This window comes from Protopterus annectens, chromosome 3.part1 (assembly GCF_019279795.1).
Source record: "Protopterus annectens isolate FY-2018-M chromosome 3.part1, PAN1.0, whole genome shotgun sequence".
Classification (NCBI taxonomy): domain Eukaryota; kingdom Metazoa; phylum Chordata; order Ceratodontiformes; family Protopteridae; genus Protopterus; species Protopterus annectens.
Genome location: NC_056732.1, coordinates 1,783,654,566 through 1,783,679,221, shown reverse-complemented (window position 1 = coordinate 1,783,679,221; position 24,656 = coordinate 1,783,654,566). Strand labels below are relative to the sequence as shown.

General features: G+C 40.4%; 1 protein-coding gene across 4 annotated transcripts in view; it reads left to right on the top strand.

Moving 5' to 3' along the window:
- Positions 1-7,284: 7,284 nt before the first annotated feature.
- The window catches only part of LOC122798669 (zinc finger protein 436-like), a 364,886-nt gene continuing 347,514 nt past the window's right edge, over positions 7,285-24,656 (top strand). For all 4 annotated transcript variants that reach the window (XM_044067761.1, XM_044067762.1, XM_044067760.1 and 1 more), the window contains exon 1: positions 7,285-7,464. Coding sequence is in view for 3 of the 4 variants with exons in the window: in XM_044067762.1 (XP_043923697.1) it covers positions 7,453-7,464 (12 nt within the window). In the remaining variant the exon portion in view is untranslated. The remainder of the gene's footprint in view (positions 7,465-24,656) is intronic.

Here is a 24,656-nt window from a genome sequence, read left to right as displayed (position 1 = left end):
GTCTCTGCAGAAAAAGGGCATCCTGCCCAGTCAGATTAACCCAGTTAACAAATGTCAGACAAAAGTCAAATAAATAAATAAAAAATATCTCAAATATTACTGCTGGGATGGCTTGCAGAATGACATCATCTCTTGTTATCTGACTCTATCCCAGGTGAACCCCCCCAACTGCTGGAAGCTTGGCTGTATTTAGCATCTACCTGTGAAAATACATAGACCACAGATCTTTGGCAGATGCTAGAAGTCATAAAACAATTGCATTACGTCATACTTTCAGAGGTGGTAATTAGTTTACTTCAAAGATAATACAGAAAGCTCCCTAGTACAGACATTATGTCTCCAGCCTAGCCTATAAAGTAATTTAATTTCAGCTATTTTTCTGAAGTTAACCTGTATTCCAGTTTCCACCATTAAAATATATACAGTTAAACAGTTACAATAGTGCATGTACATTTCTGTTCTATTCTAGCAGGGCACACTGTGGTTACATTTTAAGCACAAGCGCTTTATAAAACACCTTTTTAACACACATGTATGTACAGACCAGTTTAATATGCATATGCATTACAGTTCTAATACAGCTGTAACACCAGCATCTTATATAGATCATGTTGATATTCACAAATGGCATATAATTATTTACAAAATTCCATATAACAGTGCTGACAGTATCCCCTCTTTGTCACACTTCTTCCCCCTTGAAGACTCAAACTAGTTTTTCAAGTGACCCTTGAGAAATGTTGCTTGAGAGAGAGAGATGAGCCTATCTGAGAATACATTACTCCATACCCTATCTTGAGAGCCCATCAGTGTTGGCATTGCTACCCCCACTTGGTGCTGCACTGTCATATCATATGCCTGCAACCCTAAGCTCCACCATAGTAACTTAGGATTTTGCGGCCTGGCTTGCTGTAAACATAGATCCCCTCAGACTCCTCCTGCCTCCTACTGCAAATACTTAGCACTATGGCCTCCCTATCATGGTACGGTTTCATGGTGTTAACATGGTACAATCTGTGTCCCTGCCTCCTTTTAGCAGTTCTACCATTTAGTTAACATCACTTACCACTTTGAAAGGTTCCTCCCAAGCTGCCTGCAACTTGTTGTGTCTGACAGGAATGAGACCCATAACCTGCTGCCCTACAGCATACTCTCTAGCTCAAGCATTCCTGTCATACTAGACATTTTTCTGCAGTTGGGCTTCTGCCAGGTTCTCCTGGGCCAAGCTCATGAGTTCCCTGAGCCTTGTCCTGAGGTTTAGGATATATGCCACAACAGACTCCTTGTGGGATTTATACTCACCCTCCCACTCATTGTGAATCAAATCTAGAGGTCCCCTCACCCTATGCCCATAAAGCAACTCAAAGGGTGAAAAACCTGTGGATTCCTGGGCCACCTATCTGCAAGTAAACAGCAGATGGGGCAAATATTTGTCCCACTCCCTCTTAAAGTAGTCTGCAAATGCCTGTAGCATGTTGTTTAGTGTTGCGTTTAATCTCTCCATCAGACCATTAGTCTAAGGATAGTAGGGGGTGGTCTTTAGGTGCTTCACTCCACAGTGCTTCCACAGGCAAGCCAGCAGGTCTGACATGAAATTGGCACCTCTGTCAGTCAGTATTTATTTTGCAAAATCTACCTTGCTGAAAATCTCTAACAAAACATTTGCCAACTTTTCTGCCTCAATGGAGGACAGAGCCATTGCCTCAGAGTATCTGGTAGCATAATCTACTATCACTAGGTATACTTCTTCCATGTGGACCTTGGGGTACTCAGAGACCCCACAATATCCATAGCTACCATCTGAAATGGCTCTTCAATCACAGGCAAAGGCACCAAAGGATCTTTGACCTTGTCTCCTGCCTTGCCTCCGTTTTTGGCAATGCGCATAGGTCCTGCAGTACCCTGTTACATCCCTAGAAATCCCAGGCCAATAGAAGTTCTGCATAATACATCTCTTTGTATGCTTTATGCCCATATGACCTGCAAAGAGAATATCATGGGCTATGGCTAGAAGTGTCAGACGTTAGGCTCTGGGCACTACCAACTGCTGTATTCTCTCAACCTGTAGCCCTCCCTCAGGGGTCCACTCTCTATACAGCAACCCTTTTGCTCAGTATACAGATTCCCCCTTTCCTTGAGAATCAGGTGCCTCCTTGGATACCCCCCTAAAGCCTTGTAATGTAGGGTCTGAGAGCTGAGCCTGTCTCAACTCTCATTTTGTAACCCTTCCCAGCTCCTCTTCCTCAGGAAGTGTGGTATCCTCTGACAGCAGTGTCTCACTGTCAGCCTACACTCTTTTGAGCAGTCACTAGCACCTACAGATGTGTGTGTGTGTGTGTGTGTGTGTGTGTGTGTGTGTGTGTGTGTGTGTTTGCGTGGGCATGCGTGTGTGTGCGTGTGTGTGTGTGTGTGTGTGTGTGTGTGTGTGTGTGTGTGTGTGTGTGTGTGTGTGTGTGTGTGTGTGTGTGTGTGTGTGTGTGTGTGTGTGTGTGTGTGTGTGTGTGTGTGTGTGTGTGTGTGTGTGTGTGTGTGTGTGTGTGTGTGTGTGTGTGTGTGTATATTTTTATTTGTTAACAGGTAGATAGACTGGTCCTGGGACCATTTTCAGAAATGACCCCACACCAAAGAGCGAGACAATATGTATTCACATAAAAAAAAAACATAGAATAATACTTGGCCAAAAGGCAAGACAAAAAGCATTCACATCAAACAAATATAATAACAAACTAGTATTTAAAAAGATGATAGTAAACTTTGTAACAAGGCAAATATAATTGTTAACCAAGAAACATTTGCAGATCTGATGAATACAATATTAAACAGTGATTACGAATGACATTCTTAGACAATAACATTTTACTATTGTCATACAAAGGGTAACGTTAGGTCTGTGTGACGAAGGTGAAGGGAGTGTTGATCGGACAGCATTTAAGGGTGTTTAGCCTTGGTTGTGGTTACATTTACATTTTGTCCTCAGTAAGATGTTTTTTGAGGTGAGTTTTGAAGGTTTTAAGATCAGATGCCAGCCTTTGTGGTTTGGAATTGCATTCCAGCAAGCAGGTGAAATTTTGCCAAAAGTGCTTTCAGTGGTAGTTTAAATGGAGGCCTTGCCAACTGTAGTTTAAATGGAGGCCTTGCCAACTGCAGACCATAACTAGATCTAAATGAGCTGCTTACGTCTTGGATTTGTAGTGAGTTTTTAAAGAGCTGACAGTAACTATCAAAGAGCAGTTTGAAAATAAGAGTTCCTAAAAGGAAAATGGACCTAGAGGCAACTGGCAAGCATTTCGCTCTGGGAAGAGTGGTGCAGTGGTTCCCATAGGAGCCGGAATGGTGTATGAACCTGAGTATTTTGATGTTGGTGGTTTGGATAAGGGAAATGCTTTTGACTGAGTCTGCAGTTATAATAGGGAGTACATATTCTAACCTTAATATTGGGACATTAATGACTGTGGTATTCCTAGACTGTGTGTTAAGCAGGCTGGATATTCTGTACTTCAACAGATTGATAACCTTTCCTGCTTGGTTTTCTGTTAAAGAAAGTTGGGAGTTTGATCAATTGTTACTTCTAGATATTTGTGAGAAGTAGTAACTGGAGGGGGGGCACCAGTGAGATCATGATGGATAGTGACATTTTATGCCTACGTTCCTAATAGCATTGTATTAGTTTTGTCAGTGTTGATGTAGAATTTGGTAAAAACACAAGCCAAACCGAAAACTCCTTACTGCAGCAAAAGGAAGGTCCTAGCAGCCGAGCACAAGCTCACAAAAAGCCAAGGCATAGTTAGTAGCTAAGTCCACAATACGAACACTTCTTTATTTAAACACTAACTACGCCTTGGCTTTTCGTGTGCTTGTGCTTGGCTGCTGGCACCTTCCTTTTGATGTAGAATGTATTAGCAAGCAGCCAGTTCCAGTGTAGTTATGTATGCAAAATGTTTCTGCATGTGTGTGTTGATGGCGGTTGTGTGGTTCTCCACTACAGTAAAGACTATGTCGTATCTATACAGTATGTAGCTGATGTTGGGGGGGTCTCATGGTAGGTCATTTATATAGATAGTGAAGAGTAGGGGACATAGCACTGATCCTTGTGGGATGCCTTTACTTTAGTTTCCAGATAAAGGTAGGTTCTCAGAACAATTAATAACAAAGGTCCTGTTACTGAGGTAGTTGTTGAACCAGCTTGTGACATTTTGGGAAAACTTGCATAGATCCAGTTTTTGTAGCAGAAAAGAATGATCTAGCATTCTGAATGTTCTTTTAAGATGAAGGAATATGGATGTTGTTAGGAGACATGTATCCATATTCTTAACGATATGATTGACAAGTGAGTATAGCAATAAGGGTACTGTACTTTGGACAAAAGTCTACGCAGAGTATCACTTAGAATGTCATATCTTGAGAAGTAAGAAAGTATTTGGTCATAGATGAGTTTTTCAAGGATTGTATTGAGAGGGCAGAGGTCAGCAATGGGCATGAATTCATTGGCTGAGCTAGCATGGGGAGACAAATAATGTGGGCAAATATGTGGTGGGCTATTGGTAGTAAGAGGCTGTAAATATGTGCTATATTGTTTGCAGAGGTATTCTGTGTGTGCACAAAAAAGTGGGTGTAAAAAAGAGAGAATGCACAAATGAGTGAATCTGTAGTTATATGAAACACTAATAGCTTAATTTAGTTTTATATAGTGTAGATAAGCAGGAGTGTGCAGGAAAATTAATACTTGAATGAAAAAGTGGTGCTTGTAAAGATGTGTAATACAGTGCTATAGTAGTTTTTGTGAGTATGAACATGTTCATGGGCTAGGGTTAGACTAAGTGTAAGGTAAGGGGGATAGATTCAGTGTTGTGCAGGTGTTCATGGGTTAGGGTTAGACTAAGTGTAAGTTAAGGGGATAGATTCAGTGTTATGCAGGTGTTTGTGGGTTAGGGTTAGACTAAGTGTAAGTTAAGGGGATAGATTCAGTGTTATGCAGGTGTTTGTGGGTTAGGGTTACAGTAAGGATTAGGTAAGGGGATGGATTCAGTGTTATGCAGGTGTTCATGGGTTAGGGTTAGACTAAGTGTAAGCTAAGGGGATATTTTCAGTGTTATGCAGGTGTTTGTGGGTTAGGGTTAGACTAAGTGTAAGTTAAGGGGATAGATTCAGTGTCGTGCAGGTGTTCATGGGTTGGGGGTAGAGTAAGGATTAGGTAAGGGGATAGATTCAGTGTTATGCAGGTGTTTGTGGGTTAGGGTTAGACTAAGTGTAAGTTAAGGGGATAGATTCAGTGTCGTGCAGGTGTTCATGGGTTGGGGGTAGAGTAAGGATTAGGTAAGGGGATAAATTCAGTGTTGTGCAGGTGTTCGTGAGTTAGGGTTACAGTAAGGGTTAGGTAAGGGGACTGTGTCAGTGTTGTACATGTTGTGTGTTCTGTGTCCTTTTGTCTTGTGTAATGGCATTGTTAGTGGAAACAATTTTTAGTAACATAATGTGTCGCGTAAGGGTTGGGGTTATGGGTAGGGTGAAGCCTTAATCCTCTGAGTGTCTGGGTTGACTGCTAGATGAATGTTGATAATAATAATGAAGACATCGAACTAAAACACGTGGTATAAAACAGAAGTTACAGCGAACAAGTGTTATTCTAGAAACTAAAAGAAAGAAACTACTCCAGCCCTTCTGACTTCCTTGCACATCACATCCTGTTAAAAAAGGCAATACCTAACCAGCTGTTGTTGGATTATGCCATACAGTGCCAGCAACATATCATTCTCATATGCTTATGTCTTGAATCTCACACTGACACAAATGTTCTACAGGAGGGGCTGACACAGACAAGCAACCGGTTTTAGAGCCGTTGACTAAAACTAAATGCCAATAAATGCATAATAGTATCCTTTGGGAAGTCATCCATCCCTGGTAACCATCATATTGGCAACACACCACTTAGAGTTGACCCAGTAGTCAGGGACTTAGGGACACACATAGATAGCAATCTAACTTTTGTTCATCACGTGTCTACAGTGGTGAGGAAATAATTCTATGTTACGCAACTTATAAACAACGGTATGGTATCTAAGTAAAAGGACGTCATTGTTCCACTATATTCAGCATTCATCATACCTATCATTGCATTGAATACAGTGCTCCCTTGGGTATGTACCTAAGCAGGCATATCCAACAATTGGAACATCCACAGAGGTGCCTCACTAAAAGAATACAGGGTGTAAGTAATATGTCCTGTGCAGACTGCCTCAAGGCCCTATCCCTATATTCTGTCTCCTACAGGCTTTTGAGGGGAAACCTATGCCTGGCATACCGGGCATTGTCAGACTCCACTCTGATGGACCTCCTGCATATCCACAAATGAAACAGTACCAGAATTACCCATTCTAAAGACTTGTAATATAAGTAGGACCTGTTGGAGAAATAGGCATGTATCCCAGAGACTACCCCATCTATGGAAACGGCTCCCCATTAATGTGAAGCAGAGTTCCTCGCTAACCCAATTCAAGTCCAAGTTGGACAATTGGATGGTAAACTTGAAATTCATCCCTGGTTTAGCACCTATGTCTCTAATAGACACAGGTAACCTGTAAATGGTTCATCTCCCAGGCCCGTTCTTACACTTATAAAGGGTATCAGAACTTGTCAGAGATTGGAGATGCATGCGTGTGTTAAGGGTATACACACACAGACACACACACACGCGCATATATATATATATATATATATATATATATATAGAGAGAGAGAGAGGGGATCTTTTTTTCGTTTTTTTGACATATAGTATGTAAACTGAACATACTTTCCATATATTTAAGCTGCACTCCACTTGGTTTATAAGCTAGTGATAGCTAAACATATTGAGACCTGACAGTCTGTTTAAGACTTCACAAGGCAGTGTATACAGTCAGTAGATAGCGCGCACACACACACACACACACACACACACACACACACACACACACACACACACACACACACACACACACACACGAGGAGACAGAAGGGAACCTCCATCAAACATGTATTGCATTCTGCATAAAGCCTTCATTAAAGCTGTTTATTTTTTTCTTACTCATGATGTACCATCCTGTCTTATTAAATATTTTAAAAAACTCGTCCTTTACAACTGTCTCATTTATGTAATAAATATTAATCAGACAGCCCATCTAATTGAATATTTACAAACCCCCTCCTTCTGTACAACTGCAACAAATGTATCTCATAAATATTAATTAGATGTTCGGTATGTTGCAGGGATACATTTGAGGGATGGACAGGAAGTGGTCTAAGTTAACATTTGGGAAGGAAATACTTGTTCAGGAGCTATACTAATTCTGTAGGATATTAGAGAGTAGGCTTGATTTATGTGGCTTCTTTCCCTGTTTAGTGTAAATCCTTTCAGGGACTAGTTGTTCAAACATCTAACAGTGCTGCTTGTGGAGTTGAAGGCTGATACAAGAAGTCATGAAGCTGGAGGTAAGAAATGCTAACTTGCCTTCTGTGTACTTTTGCAGTTTATTTTTCTAATTCCAAATTTGTTAAGGTTTACGTGTAATTCATTTGCATAGTTTGTCTTTCGGAATGAGACAAATGGGTTATGCTTATTTGTGGGAATTAGTGGAAAAGAAGTGCTGGCTGGTGGTGCTTCAGTATTATGTTCTGTCTAGGAAATATATTCTAATTAACTTTCCCCTAAATCTAAAACCCTAACTCTAACCTTAAAATTGTAACCCTAACCCTAAATGTAAAACAGTAACCCTCAGAGTAAAACCTTAACCCTCACCCTAAAAACTCAAAGGTGGCTTTAATGTTTCTCTCTTTTTTTTCTTGTCTGACTTTGTTTGTGTCTTTCGGCTTTTCCCGGTTAGGGGTTGCCACAGCGGAACTCCTGTCCGCTAATGATTGGTAGTGGATTTTTACGTACCAGGTTACCAGCCTTGATGCACAACCTTCAACGAAGGCACACCCCATTCACGTATGCCTTCACACAGAAGACACTCTAGCTGAGAATCGAACGGGACAACATCTTGCTATGAGGCGACAACGCTACCGCAGCACCACCACTAGTTAGGTTTATTATTATTTTTTTTTTATTATTACTTATGCTTTGTTGTCCAGGTTAGTCCCATTAGGCCAGTGTCCTCTTTTCAAGGCACAACCGAAGTGGTAGTAATACATATTATTTGGCCAGTGTACCAAGGCACTTCTCCTACTCTTTTTTCGGTAACTGCAGTGGGATCTTTTACATCTACTGTAGCTATCACCGGCTGAGGTAGATGTGGCCACTGTTTAACGTCTCATCTGAATGGCCAATTGTTTTAGGACTAGTGACATGAACAAGATGTTTTCAACACTGTAACTAGTAACTATGCTGGTTTTGCTGAGTGCCACCTTCGTTGCTAGAAGTAACATTTTCCCAGACTCTGAAAGGTAAGAAGGATTGTGTTTATGAACACTGTTGTGTATGCTGCAGTGAGATCATGGAGTCAAGCAGCTGGAAGTAAGCAATCCTATGCTACAGGGAACTGTAGAAAGAACTGTTTTATGAGAAATAAATATTTTTAGTCTTCTAACCCCAGACTGTACAGGTTAGCATGTCCTTGTGTTAATGACTATGCAGTTTATGTTGATAGGGTTGGAACCAGGAACGTGACACTGGAGGTAAGGAATGCAGGGTGCACTGGGATATATGCTGGGTTTCCATTAACACATGACCATTAAAGTAAACTGCAAGAAGTGTCAGTGGTGCAAGATCTAGCACTGTCACCTTTAGTGCAGAAAGCTGTGGGTTCTATTCTCACACCAGCTAGATGGATTGCTGATACTATAGTGTGGCAAAAGGGGCTGTTCCACTCCTGTGTGTGTCATCCTTTTGAAGAGATGTTAAAACTAAAGTACCATCTGCTTGAACTGGTTGTAAAATATTCCACAACAGCTATTGAAAAGAAAAGGGGACGTTTACGGATATCGTGGTCAAATTGCCCATACTAGTATAAGTATCACCTTGGGTCTCTCCTGTAAAGAGTCCACTAGCCAAGTGTGACTAACCTGGTCAACAAAGAATAATTAAAAATAATAACAGTTAATAAAACTTTGAGTTAGCATTATGTTAGTAGAGGGATTCTGATTCTCTATTGAGATGTACTTAAAACTTGGAAGTTCTAGGTGATTTTTTGTTTTATAAATATTACTTGATTGTTCTTACAGTGATGCTATATATATTGTGTACAATATGCCACGGGAAAGCGGTTTAAAAAAAATAAACAAAAAGGTAGAAACTCGAACTATACTTGTAGAAATGGCCCCAGAAATATTTATATTCATGTCTCATAATAACATTGATTTAAGTACAAATAGTAGTTTATACAAAACATATGTTGATGACTATTCTGACATGCATCATAAAGCAGGGCTTGCTCTCTACTGTACACTGTCATGTGCTGTGTCACAGCATTCACACTGTGATAGAACTACTATGTGTAACCAGAGAAAGAGAGAGAGAGAATGTTGCTGCTACCGTTTACTTGCTGTATAAACTTTGCAGAATGTATACCCGTCTGTCACACAAGGGCAAAGATATGCACAGTCGTGTCAAATACACTGCCCCAGAAGCAGATATATATATATATATATATATATATATATATATATATATATATATATATCTATCTATCTTGTCTCTCTCTCTATATATATATATATATATATATATATATATATATATATATGTATATGTACATATGTAAATGTTCACACATGTATGTATGGGAGGTGTGAATTGGGTCAAAACTATTCTGTTTAGTTGACAAAATTTGGTAGACTATGCAAGTGATTGACAGGTATGTGAGAATGCACAGTTCTTGGATAAAATGCCCTTTCCCCAATATTTTGCAATCTCGGAGTTAGTATATATAATTTGCAAGGGGTGTGGGGGCAAATGATGTTTTTTATATTTTTTAATTATAATTTTTCATGCAACAAAGTTATAGCTCATTTGTACTGCTGATGTCTAGTGGTCGATGTTTTGAGCCTTTCAATTAAATTCCATAGACATTATATATACATACACATGCTACAAGATATATTGCATAGTATGTCAGTATTAAAAGGTAGCAATACTGTGCATGTTTTTTTTTTCAGTTTTGTTTATTTATTTATTTATTTTGTAATGCAGTCAGTAGATGAAACAATGCAATGGGCCAGTGTTTATTTGCCAACTTGTTACAGCAGAAATGCAATATAAACTGAAGCACAAACATGCAGTAGCAGTGTCAGGTTACCTGGAAGTGTGTCAGGTTACCTGGAAGTGTGTCAGGATACCTGGAAGTGTGTCAGGATACCTGGAAGTGTGTCAGGATACCTGGAAGTGTGTTAGGTCACCTTGAAGTGGATACCAGCTTAATGATTTGTCAGAAAGTAAAAAAAATAGGTTCTTCCTAATTAAATAAGTGAGTAACACAACAGTTAGAGGGAAGGCAACAATGAGTTAAACTTTTGTGCATGTCATTGTTATATTATTTATGTTATATGTTTGTTTAGGGATAGGGAACTGAGCAATACATGACCAATTTCTGGCCCAGTCTGGGTTGAAAGATACAGTATGTAAAATACCAGTCTGGATGCAGTAAGTAAAACAACATTAACTGAAAAGAAATATGATTAAATGTGATTACAATGTGATACAGCGCAAATGGTTTAGTGGTGACTTGCTGTGCCTATAGTGTGCAGGGTCCTGGGTTCGAAACTTGCAAGGGCTGATTATTTGGGTGTGGGAGGATGGCATAATGGTTAAGGTGTGTACCTTACAGATGCTAGGTGCAGGGTTTGATTCTCACATGAGGTAATTGGCTAGGCTTGAAATGGCTCACAAGGGCAGTTGGCCTAGTTCTAACCTATGAAATTGCTTTTATCTAACCTATGAAAATTACAACAATTAAACAACAGTTAGGATACAATAACTAAAACATTTACAAAACGGAACATACATAATAAGAAGTTTGATTATATTGTGAGTTTGGAAATGTGGGATGTTGGTAAAGTACAAATTACAAGTAATCTCCGTGGTATCCCCGAAGTCTCAAAACAACCCACTAAAGTGTAGTGGGTCCAAAAACAGTGTAAGAAACTTCTCTGTGTGGAAGATTTTCAGTCCATATATTTCTAGTTAATCACTGTATATTAATCAGATCAGACAATAGTAGTAGAAGTAGCGAACTTAAACTCGTCTTAAGTCAAAACAAAACAAAAAATAATAACAGAAAATATATAATTGTACAGCATTACTAAGTATTCGAAAGTAATCCAAGCAAGGCAGGCAGTCTGTTTCCAGTCAAAAATAAGTACGCAGACAAGAGATCCAAGTAAAACAAAAACAGAGTAATAAATTCATCACAAGCTTTCTAAATATATATATATATATATATATATATATATATATATATATATATATATATATATATATACGTTTTATCAGACATGGGAGTGGTTTATTGTGCTGTAAAACAAAGTGTTATTGGTGCACATGTTCACATCCCTTCCCCCATGAGTGTGACATTCGAGCTGGTCCTGCCCTACTTAGTAGCTGTCATAATAATATAACCCTTATGTACTTTAAATAAAATTTATAATGATGTGGTACCTCTTATTTAACCAGATTAACAACAACAACAACATTAAATCTGTGATTTTATCCAAGACAATATACTACATGGCTGGAAATATATCAACCTTAATTCATTTGGCAATCAAAAAATATATATAAATATATACATATACATTTTGCATGTAAAAATTAATTTCTATTTTCATAACCTATTGTTAACAAAGATCACTTTCATCCTTCTAGACTTCTTCAGCTCTGTGTACAAGAACCCTAAAAACAATCTATAAAAATATATCTAATTGTATAATTACTTAATATTGTTATTACACATCACTTTGAATAAAGTGGAAAAAATAACCAGAAAAAAATAAAAATAAGAAAAAATGTATGTATGATGATGGAAACAAAATATACACTTAAATTTCAACTGATTTAAAATGGTATTTAAAACCAATTTGTAGAATAAAATAAAATACAATTAGTCATGTAAACAATGTGGCAATTTTCTAAGTTCCAGTGCACTTTTAATTGAACAATAGTAGTTTAGTCCAGACTTCCTAAAAGAGTTCAGCTTTAATTGTCACATGAGTTCATGTTTCTCCAGAATATTCGGGATGTCTCCTTCAAGATCACCCATGTCTATGCAATCCAGGATCTGGAACTTAAAACCTGTGTGTCTTTTATGAAGAGGAACGTGTTTGGCTAGTGCATTATTTTTACATCCAGAGCGGATTTCTGACAGATGACATGAAATCCTTCGCTTGAGTTTATTTACAGTCTTGCCCACATAGAATGCATCACATTCATTGCACTGTGCCCTGTAAATTACTTTTGTAGTGTTACAGTCACCCTCTGCACTGGTTTTAATGATCTTCTTTAAATAAGGGCAATAAAAACTATCAACTTGCTGTATAAATATGCAAAATGCACAATTAGTGTCACATCTTTTAGTGCTTTTCTCACATGGTCTAGGTTTAAATTCAACAAAACTTCTAATATTCCTGGCCTTCCTATAAACAAATGATGGGGCTTCGCCTAAGATGTTAATCAGAAAAGGGTTTCCTGTGACAATGTCCCAGTTTTCTTCAATAATATTTTTGATACTGTGATAATCCAGTGTGTATGTCAGGATGCAGCTATTTTTGCATTTGTTATTCTCTGTGGGATTACTTAACATTTTTCTACTGGGGAGGCTGAGTGAAGGTGCTTCAGTCCTTTTCAGTTCTATAATGGGTTCCAGGATGATTTTTAACATCTGACTTTCATAGCCTCTCACTAGAAAATCATTCTCTAAGTTGTTCAGGTTTCTCAAAAATGGTTCCATCTCTGTGGTAATTCTAGCTAATCTATAGCCTTGGGATTTCATTACATTATACTTGGTTTTTGTAGGATGTAGACTTTTACTGTGGAGTAATAAGTTAACCCTCGTTGGTTTTCTGAATAGATCAGTGGTGATTCTGTTAATGTTGGTGTCCTTGGAAATCTGCATATCTAAGAAAGTGGTTGAAGTACAGCTATGGGAAGAGGTAAACTTCAGGAAGGGGGTTGTTTGATTGAGGTAAGTGATAAAATCTCCAAGCTGCAAGGTGTCACCTTCCCACACAATAAAGACATCGTCAATAAAACGTAAATAGCATGTGATGTGCTGCATGTAGTCTGTGTTGTTTAATACAAAGTCCTCCTCCCACTTGCCCAAGGCTATGTTAGCTATGCTGGGAGCCATGGCAGCCCCCATTGCTATACCAGTTTTTTGTTTTTAGTGTTTGCCATTGAAAGTAAAGAAATTGAAGTCCAGTACAAGATTAATGAGCTTGCTTAACTTTTGCAGTTGTGCCTGTGTACACTGATTATGTTTCTTAAAAGACTCAATAGCTGCTGTTATACAGTAATTGTGAGGTAGCACTGTGTACAAGGATTCCACATCAATAGTTACCAAAATACTGTCAGCTTCCACTGTAATGTTTTTTATTTTCTTCAAAAAATCCATTGAATCTCTTATGTATGACGTATTATTTCCTGCTAGAGGTTTCAGCAAGTAAATAGCTGTGGCTTCAGTAAGAGAACCTCCACTTGCTACCACCGGTCTATAAGGTGGGTCTTCTCTGTTCTTGTGTGGCTTTGGTATTCCAAAAAAGTAAGATAAACGTGGGCATGGGCTCCATAAATAATTATAAAGATTTTCAGTGATAAATTTTTCTTCCCGTAATGTGGTGAGATTAGTGTTCCATAAATCATATGCTCTTCTTATGTCATCCATGGTAAGTGTCAGGTTGATTTCCTCATGGAATTAGGCTCAGCCAGGTGTTGTTTATTTTTTTGTTTTTTTAAACACCATTATTAAATTGTTACAGTAAAAGAAAAAAAAAACATAGCAAACATTTTTCATTTTCATGCATGATACATATATGCTTTCTTTTTATCAATGATTCACTCAAGATTATGTAATTTTCTCAGTTCCTCCCTTTTCTTAAACTTTCTTCATTCTCTGTATCCTAAACATTATTCTGCTTGTATATTTCCCACAAATTCTATTTCTTTCTAATTATTTTGCTCCCTCCCTTTTTACAGAGCCCCCCACCTCTAGTTCTTTTATATCCAGTACAGTTTATAGTACTTCAACTACACTTGGTTTCCATTTTCTATCTATTGCTTCTTTTGCATCATTAAACTTAGTAAGGCCTTACCATGTCTGGACCATTCAGATTACATATTCCACCTGAAAAGGATCATTTCCTTGGTTACAACCATTTGCTCCTGCAGCATTTCTGATGAAGTACTCTTTAGAGAATTTTAAAAATCAGACAACTTGTTACATTCCCAGTCACCTCTTTCTGTCAAATTACACATCTAGCATTTGCTATCAGCCTGAGGGGAAACAAATTCTCTGAAATCTTCTTGTGGTATAAAAATACCTATGCAAGTGCTTACAAGCAAAAGTCCTAAACCTTCTGGACTGTGTTCCATTCTTGGACTGATACAGGTGTCCTCTTATTGTTCCTTTGTAAAACTGCCTTTCCAGTCTCTCTTCCCATTCGTTTCTAACCTCCTATGATTGAATCTTATACTTATCTTGCAACATTTTATATGACTTACTAATTGTCCTTTTTTAACAGCAACTTATGTTCTAGACTAAACAAAAAACTCAGAGTTGGTCTTTCATTTAACAATCCCCTATCCCTTTCTGTTTGCTTATACCCTGTTATCAATCATTGGTAGAGAAGGTAGTCTCTAACCTGCAGTCTAAACTTTTTTTTTTTCATACTTTTATTTTATTGTATTTTTCAACATTTGATATGCAAAAATATACAGCATGACATTTCTTCATGAACAGATTAACCTCGAACTGACAATTAACAAGATAATGCCTTTTAACTACTAGCCTTAAAATGACAGAGTTCTAGTGTCTAAAGAGATCGTTTTTTATAAAATTAAATGATATGTTTGGAGTAATACAGGCGTACATTTAAAAATAAATGGTACATAGCAGGATTCAATAACACATAATATATACAACTATTTACATATAGTGCTACAATCAATGAAGTTAGTGAGTGATCACTTCATTGCAATGAAAGACAAAAATAAAACTATCAGAGACTATTTGTTAAAATCTCATGAGGAAGAGCCTTCCAGAAACAAAGTAGAGACAGGTTGATAGATGTGTTCTTTTTATAGCTTATTTCAAAATGTGTTCTAGGATAAGATTCCAGAAGTTGAAACATTTCATGCACTTATTTCTGTTATCTATGAGTAGTTTGTGAGATATGATATATTTAGAGGGAATATTAATAAAGCCCTTCCATTCTATTTTTGATCTGACAAGCCAGTTTTGGGTAGTGTACAATTTGACTAATGCAAATAGACTGTCAGGATATTCAAGTCAGACGTTGGCGTATCAGTGGGACTCACATGTAATATAGCAAATTCCCAAGATAGGGTAGATTTCCCATAGCCTATTTTCTGAAGTTTGACCCTTAATGAGTTCCATAGGTTATGTGCATATTTGCAGTACCAGAGAATATGCAAAAGGTCCGCCGGCTGCGATGGACAAAAAGGGAAAAGAGGAGAGCTGCTTGGGTTAAAATTAGTTTTAATATCGCTTAACGATTTGTCCTTAAGTCTACAGAAGTCCCAGACAGTATGGCTTTTGATTTGGGGAAATTGGTTCAAGTTTAAGATTTTATTGCCGACCTTCAGGTTTGGGTTTAGATGGATGGGTTGTAGAAGGACAAGTGTATTCTCAAGGTGTAAAGAGGAGAATAGATTTTGAAATGCTTTGATTTTATGTTTGATAGGTTCATAGGTTCATACTAGGCTATCTGCCCTAGGGCATTTATAAGTCTAGCCAGAGTGTGTTTGGATTTCACCACTCATTTTAAATTAATTTTGCTATGCCCTTTTTCTAGGTTAGTATACTGTGCCTCTGTCTAACAGTGACACAGAAGTGATAGCCAGGGTAAACCTACGATCTCCCATCCACTCATCAAGATTCCTCTTGAAGAGAGTCAATGAGGGACTCTGCCTAACCTGGACTGGGATTTTATTCCAGAGTAAAGGGAGCCTCTGGGTTTTGAATCTGTCCCTCCAGCATGTCCTATTTATTTCAGTGCTGAGGTTCAAGTCTCTTGAGCGCATAGCTCAATGGGATTTGGATTTTCTGAGGTGCAGCATGTCCATTAATTCCGGGTTGGACATGGCTTTATATGTCAGGCACAGATCGCCTCTGAGCAGGCGGTATGCCACTGAGTAGAGCTGGAGTTTCTTTAACTGGGCAGCATATGGCATCTGTTTGAGCCCTTTGATCCTCTTGGTGAGGTACTTTTGGGGTTTTTCCAGTTGCTGCAGGTGTCTGGTAAGGTACATCCCAAAAGGGGCATTGTACTCAATTATGGGCCTGATGAGGGATGAGTAAAGAGGCATGATGATCTCCCTTGATCTAGATGTGAATCCCTTCATGATTAGGTGGGCTATATAAAATGTTTTTCTAACCACTTTGGCCACGTGGTTGTCAAGTTTGCTTTTATTTTTTGTATTACTGTATTGCCTTTCTATATTTTGAATACTGTAGTTTGTTTTCTTTACCTTGTGTTTTGCTTGCATTCTGTTTTAACAGCATATTAAAACTTCAAAAGAGACCACAGCTCTCTCTGTTCTGAGTCAGGCAGAATTTTTTCCCGCCCTCCCACCCATGAGTCAGGCAGAATTTTTTCCCGCCCTCCCACCCATGAGTCAGGCAGAATTTTTTCCCGCCCTCCCACCCATTTAAGTTGTCTTGTTAAATACCACTGTCTTTCTAGTTGCCCACCTCTTATGTTAATCTAACCATATATCTCATTTCTCTCTACTTTCACTGGCTTATGTGAGTAATCACAAAATCATCATTTTTGAAATCCCACCCCTTCACTTATTTAAATTTATTAGCCATCCTACAGTATTTCATAGTACCAAAATACAAAAGTGACCACCCCTTTCAATTCATCTTGCTGTTTTAAAAATAGTAACTCTCCACTAAACCTTAACTTTTTAAACAGGTAAAACTCAAGTTACCTACTTTCACATCTAACATCTCTAGTGCACACTGCAGAGTGCACTCTTTTCAATCTTACCTTTAAGCATCCCTGTGACTAGCACTTTCTCTAATACCTGCTGGAAAGCACTAGGAAGCCTTAAACTCATACAAACACTGAACTCGCCTTGTTAACAAGGAGAAATTAATAGTAGGCACTAAACAGCCTATAATTGCAAAGTACCTTGCTAAGGAAACAGCTCCTATACTTTACAAAGAAAGAAACAAGCCCCAAACCAGGCATGTCCAAGGGTCAGCTTCCGGTGATTTCTCCTGTCCACCTGGTGAATCTGGGCATACTGGGGCAATGCAGCAATTGCCTCATGTACACAGACAACCCTCTCCTCCTACCACCCAACACTACAACCTGTGAGAGATGCACTTACATAGCCAAAATGGAAGCAAAGCTCTCTCCACCCAAGACTGTGCTAAACAGTCAAAAGGAGAAGGTTAACACCCACACTACACCTCAAGCAACACATAGCCCTTCTAAACCCGCACCACCAACACCCACATATAGCAACACTAAATCCACATATGCAGAGGCCCTTAACTGTAACCTGCCCAAGCAACAAAGACCTCTGAAGCTGAAACGCAAACAAACACTAATCACAACCAATGTGTCACATAGTTCACAACACCAGTGTGCCACCCAGCAACAGCCCCTAAGGCAAGACAATGTACCTAACACTTTAGTCATAGGTGACTCTATAGTCCGGCACACTGATGTCCCTCTCACCAGGTTGAATAAGGAGAAAATTACAGTCAGCTGCCTGTCGGGTGCCAGGATCCGCCACATAACGCATGCACTCAAGTCACTCCACAACAAGTACAAATATGACTCTGTCATTGTCCATGTTGGACTGAATGTCTTGAGACGTACCTCCCTGGACTACATGAAAAGAGACATGGAAGAGCTCTCGGATCATGTGGCCCAAGCAGGTATGACCCTAGCCCTGAGTAGCATCCTGCCTTCACCCAGAATGATACCACAATATAAGGATAAAATGATTGACTTCAACAGTTGGCTAAGCTTATGGTGTCATTCAAAGGGGATCCAGTATCTGTCTGCCTGGGATGACATGACTGACAGACCACGATGCTTTGCCAGAGATGGTCTGCACCTGTCGCCCCTGGGAGTCAGGTTACTGGCTAAGGCTCTTGCCACCCCTATAGTGCCTTTTTTAGGAAAACTTCAAAGGACAAAACCACCACCGTAACAGGTACACGCATGCAAAATCTGAAGGTAATGCTACTCAATGCTAGAAGTCTAAACCTCAAAATGCACTCTCGAGGCACTCCTAAAATGGAGAACATCGATATCTGTGCAGTAACTGAGACCTGGTTCAAGGCTCCAGAGAGCACCCCTGCAATACCAGGCTACAACTCTTACCACACTTTTCGGCCACCAAACCAGGACCGAAACACTAAAGGTGGAGGAGTGTCAATATTCACCAAGGATATTCACACCACCAGGCTAGTTGGCCAACACAATGTGTCTGAAATTCTCCAAGTGCAACTAACACTAGGTAAGACTGCAATCCAAATTGTAGCTTGTTACAGCTCCCCCACCATACCCCAAGATTCTCACTACACCTTTCTAAACATACTGGAAAATATTAAGATAGAACCAAACACCCTAATACTGGGTGATTTTAACTACCCTGCCATTAACTGGGAAAACTACTCATGTCCCAACACCTTTGCGCAACGGTTCTTGGAATTCATAAATTCCAACGCCCTGGATCAACTAATCCATAGTCCCACCAGGGGCTCCAATATCCTAGACCTGGTCATTACCAACATGAGAAATCAATGCTCCATACCTATGGTCACCCCATCGTTAGTCAGGTCTGACCATAAGCTAATCACCCTTAACATCCACATCCCACCCCCACCCCCCACTAAAGAAACCACCATAAAAAACTTCTCCAAAGCCAACTTCATGCTACTCAAGTCAGAAGTGACAAACTTCATGACACCCATGCAGACGGAAACTGAAAGTTCAACTGCTGAATCCTACACTAAGGCACTGTACGAGCACATCCACTCATGCATGAATCGTGCCATCCCAAATAGAACCAAAATGCTCTCATCCAAAAAAAGGAAGCCAATCTGGTGGTCCTCTGCCATAAACAAACTTTACAACAAAAGGAAGAAACTTTTGCAGAAAAGAGGAAAATCCCAGGATGCAAAAAACTCCCTTACTAGCCTCAGTAAGAAACTGAGATGCCTCATAAAATCCTCCAAAGCTAGTTACGAAAATAATATTGCCAAAGATTCCAAAGACAACCACAAAGCATTCTATAACTATGTCAAGAATCTAAATGGCAATGCTCATATCTTCTCTGAGCTAAAACAGAATGGCATTAAATATACTGATCCGAAGGATATTGCCAATATCCTGGCAGATCGATTCAGTGCCAACTTCACCCCCTCTCACCCCTAAATGGCCCATCTCAATACCGAAGATTGCCAAATTCCAGTAATAACGGCCACACAGGTACAAAACGACTCTCTAAAGCCAAGAATACAGCATCCATGGGACCAGATGACATCCCGGCTGTGTACTACATGAACTACAATATGAACTGGCACCTCACCTAAGTGTCATGTTTAATCATAGCCTCACCTCAGGTTTCTGTGCCCACTGAGTGGCAGAGCTACAGTTATCCCAATCCACAAGGGGAATCCACCTTGGATCCCGAAACTACCGTCCCATCAGTCTGACAAGCCTTATCTGCAAGGCCATGGAGCGATTATCATGGAACTTATAAACAAAGACATTGGCAACCTTCAAACACTGGACCCCACCCAGTTTGGGTTTGTGAAGGGCGATCTTGTCTCCTGAACCTGATTGACTTCTTTGAATCAGTCTCCAGAGCCATGGACAAGGGTAAGGTGGTCCACACAGCCTATCTAGACCTTGCCAAGGCCTTTGACACCATCCCCCACTCTGGAATCATAGATAAACTTACTAAGTTGGACATTAATCCCTATGTCACCCAATGGGTTGCTAAATGGCTTACTGATAGAACCCACACTGTAAAAGTAGCTGACTCCAAATCCAGCTCCAGACAAGTGACAAGTGGAGCACCTCAGGGTTCAGTCCTGGGGCCGCTCTTGTTTGGCATCTACTTCTCTGAAGTACAGGTCAACACTAAGGGACTCTGGCTAACAAAGTTTGCAGATGACTGCAAACTGGGAGCCATTATTGAATCCCCAAATGATGTGGATACTCTACAAAAGGGCCTTACAGAAACAGATGCTTGGTGCCAGAGCCATGGGCTCAAGCTCAATGCCAAGAAATGTATTGTTATCCCCTTTAGGAAAAACCATGTATCCATGAATTACCATATAGGTGGCAGTACACTAAACACAGAAAGTGTGATAAGAGACTTAGGGACACAGGTGGACAGTGGTCTCACCTTCGATAACCACATCGCCACAACAGTCAGGAAATCCTTCTATGTGGCACACCTCATCACGAAGGGCTTTTCATCCAGAAAAAGGAGGTCATTGTCCCACTGTACTCATCCCTCATTAGACCCATTATAGAATACAACCCATTTGGTATGTACCTCTCAAGACATCTGCAACAACTGGAAAGGCCTCAGAAATACCTCACTAAAAGAATCACAGGCCTAAAGCAGATGCCCCACGCTGACCGCCTTAAAAACTCCAGCTATACTCTGTCGCATATCGTCTACTCAGAGGCGATCTCTGCTTAACATACAAGGCCATGTCAAACCCAGAGCTGTTGGACATGCTACACTTAAAGAAATCCTAATCCCTCAGAGCTAAACGCTCCAGGGATCTAAACCTTGTCATCACAATAAACAAAACATGCTGGAGGGATAGGTTCCTGACCCAGAGACTCCCTAGACTCTGGAATAGATTGCCCATACATGTCAAGCAGAGTGACTCTTTGGACCTCTTCAAGAGGAACCTTGACGATTGGATGGGAGAAAGGAAATTCACCCCAGGGATCACGTCAGTCGCCCTGCTAGACAGGGGTCCAGGAAAGTAAATAATGTGAGAAGAAATAGCCAGGGAATTGTTATGGCTAGGCTTGTATAGGCCCTAGGGCTGATAGCCTAGTACCAACCTATGAACCTATAAATGAGAGATTGCTATCAACTTGAGTCCCCAGGTCCCCTATTTTTGATCTGACAAGCCAGTTTTGGGTAGTGTACAATTTGACTAATGCAAATAGACTGTCAGGATATTCAAGTCAGACGTTGGCGTATCAGTGGGACTCACATGTAATATAGCAAATTCCCAAGATAGGGTAGATTTCCCATAGCCTATTTTCTGAAGTTTGACCCTTAATGAGTTCCATAGGTTATGTGCATATTTGCAGTACCAGAGAATATGCAAAAGGTCCATGGACAAAAAGGGAAAAGAGGAGAGCTGCTTGGGTTAAAATTAGTTTTAATATCGCTTAACGATTTGTCCTTAAGTCTACAGAAGTCCCAGACAGTATGGCTTTTGATTTGGGGAAATTGGTTCAGATTTTATTGCCGACCTTCAGGTTTGGGTTTAGATGGATGGGTTATAGAAGGACAAGTGTATTCTCAAGGTGTAAAGAGGAGAATAGATTTTGAAATGCTTTGATTTTATGTTTGATAAGTTCATAGGTTCATACTAGGCTATCTGCCCTAGGGCATTTATAAGTCTAGCCAGAGTGTGTTTGGATTTCACCACTCATTTTAAATTAATTTTGCTATGCCCTTTTTCTAGGTTAGTATACTGTGCCTCTGTCTAACAGTGACACAGAAGTGATAGCCAGGGTAAACCTACGATCTCCCATCCACTCATCAAGATTCCTCTTGAAGAGAGTCAATGAGGGACTCTGCCTAACCTGGACTGGGATTTTATTCCAGAGTAAAGGGAGCCTCTGGGTTTTGAATCTGTCCCTCCAGCATGTCCTATTTATTTCAGTGCTGAGGTTCAAGTCTCTTGAGCGCATAGCTCAATGGGATTTGGATTTTCTGAGGTGCAGCATGTCCATTAATTCCGGGTTGGACATGGCTTTATACGTCAGGCACAGATCGCCTCTGAGCAGGCGGTATGTCCCCGAGTAGAGCTGGAGTTTCTTTAACCGGGCAGCATATGGCATCTGTTTGAGCCCTTTGATCCTCTTGGTGAGGTACTTTTGGGGTTTTTCCAGTTGCTGCAGGTGTCTGGTAACGTACATCCCAAAAGGGGCATTGTACTCAATTATGGGCCTGATGAGGTATGAGTAAAGAGGCACGATGATCTCCCCTGATCTAGATGTGAATCCCTTCATGATTAGGTGGGCTATATAAAATGTTTTTCTAACCACTTTGGCCACGTGGTTGTCAAATGAGAGATTGCTATCAACTTGGGTCCTCAGGTCCCTAATTACTTCTTCTGTACTTAATGGATTACCACCTATGTGGTAATTTGTGGGCACTTTGTTTTTGCCAGAGGGGATGACTATACACTTTTTGGCGTTTAGCTTCAGGCCATGGCTCTGGCACCAGTTGTCTGTTTCTATGAGGCCCTTTTGGAGGATGCTTGTGTTGGCTGGAGAGTCGATTATGGTGCCCAGTTTGCAGTCATCTGTGAACTTGGTCAGCCACAGTCCTTCCGTGTTGGCCTGTACCTCCGAGAAATATATACCGAACAAGAGAGGTCCCAGTTCTGAGCCTTGTGGGACGCCACTTGTAACTGGTTTGGAGTCTGACATGGCTCCAGCAATTCTAACCATGTGGGTTCTGTCCTTGAGCCAGTTTGCAACCCATCTAGTGACATAGGGGTTTATATTTACGCTGGTGAGCTTATCTATAATGCCCGAGTGGGGTATTGTATCGAAGGGTTTTGCGAGGTCCAGGTAGGCTGTGTGGACCACCTTCCCCTCGTCAATGGCCTTGGTGACTGTTTCAAAGAAATCAACCAGGTTTAAGAGGCAGGATCTGCCCTTAACAAAGCCGAACTGGATAGGATCCAGTGTCTGTAGGTCCCCAATATCTTTATTTATGAGGTCCATGATGATCCTTTCCATAGCTTTGCAGACCAAGCTAGTCAGGCTTATGGGGCGATAGTTTCCAGGATCCGTTGAGGCACCACCTTTGTGGAGAGGGACCACTGTTGCTGTACGCCACTCTTTGGGTACATATCCTGTAGTAAGGCTGAGATTGAACAGTAGTTTTATGTTTGGGTTTAGCTCTTCTTGGAGTTCATGTAGGACGCAGCCCGTTACACCGTCTGGTCCCATTGATGCTGTGTTTTTTTGCTTTGGAGAGGGCAGCTCTTACCTGAGCATCTGAGATGTCAGGGGGGCAGCACTCTGCTGGGATAGATATTTGCCCTTTTGGTGAGGAAGGGGGGGAGAAGTTTGCGCTGAACCTGTCAGCTAGGATGTTGGCAATGTCTGTGGGTTCGGTGTATCTTTTGTCATTTTGGACTAATTCTGAGCATATCTGGGAATTCCCACCCAGGTTCCTAACATAACTAAAGAAAACCTTGTGATTATCCTTAGTGTCCTATGCAATTTTTCTCTCGAAGCTGGCCTTAGACGATTTTATGAGTGCCCGTAGTTTTTTGCTAATACTGATCAGAGATGCCGTCCCTTTTTGGGATTTTGCTCTATCATGTAGTAGCTTCCTCCTTCTATTGTATAGTTTGTTTATGGCTGGGGTCCACCAGACAGGACATCTGCCTTTGGAGGATTGGGTCTTGGTTTTATTTGGGATTGCATGATCCATGCATTCCTGAAGGTGTTCATAGAATGCATTTATAAAGGATTCTGCGGTCTGGGCCATATTTTCCACAGGCCCAGGGGCTTTGAAGGATTCCACCTCGGTTTTGAGGAGTGTGAAATTTGCTTTAGAGAAGTTTTTCACTGTGATTTTCAGGGCAGGGGGTGGAGTCGGGATGTGAATATCCAGTGAGATTAGTTTATGGTCTGATCTTACCAGTGAGGGATACACTTCTGGTCTGGAGCATAGAGTCCCCATGTTGGTGATGATCAGGTCCAGTATGTTTTCCCCTCTTGTGGGAGTGGTAACAAGTTCTTCCATAGCATTTGAGTTTATAAATTCTAGGAACCTTTGGGCTAGGGTGTTGGAGCTAGAGTAATGCTCCCAGTCTATGTTTGGGTAGTTGAAGTCGCCTGGTGTTTGGAGAGACGTTCATTTTTTCCAGTGTTCTCAGGAAGGCCGAGTGGGGTTCCTGGGTTTGGGAGGGTGGTCTGTAGCAAGCTATAAACTGGAAGGCAGTTTTACCCACTGTTAGTTGCACATGGATAGTCTCTGATGCTTCGTGCTGTGCCACCAACCTGGAAGTGTGGGTATCTTTGACGAATATTGATACTCCCCCTCCTTTTGTGGTTCGGTCCAAGTTTTGGGGCCGAAAAGCATGGTATGAGGTATAACCTGGTAGTGCTGGGGTGCTCTCGGGAGCCTTGAACCAGGTTTCTGTTACTGCACAGATATTATGTATTTTAGTTTCCTTTAGTATCAATCTATCCAT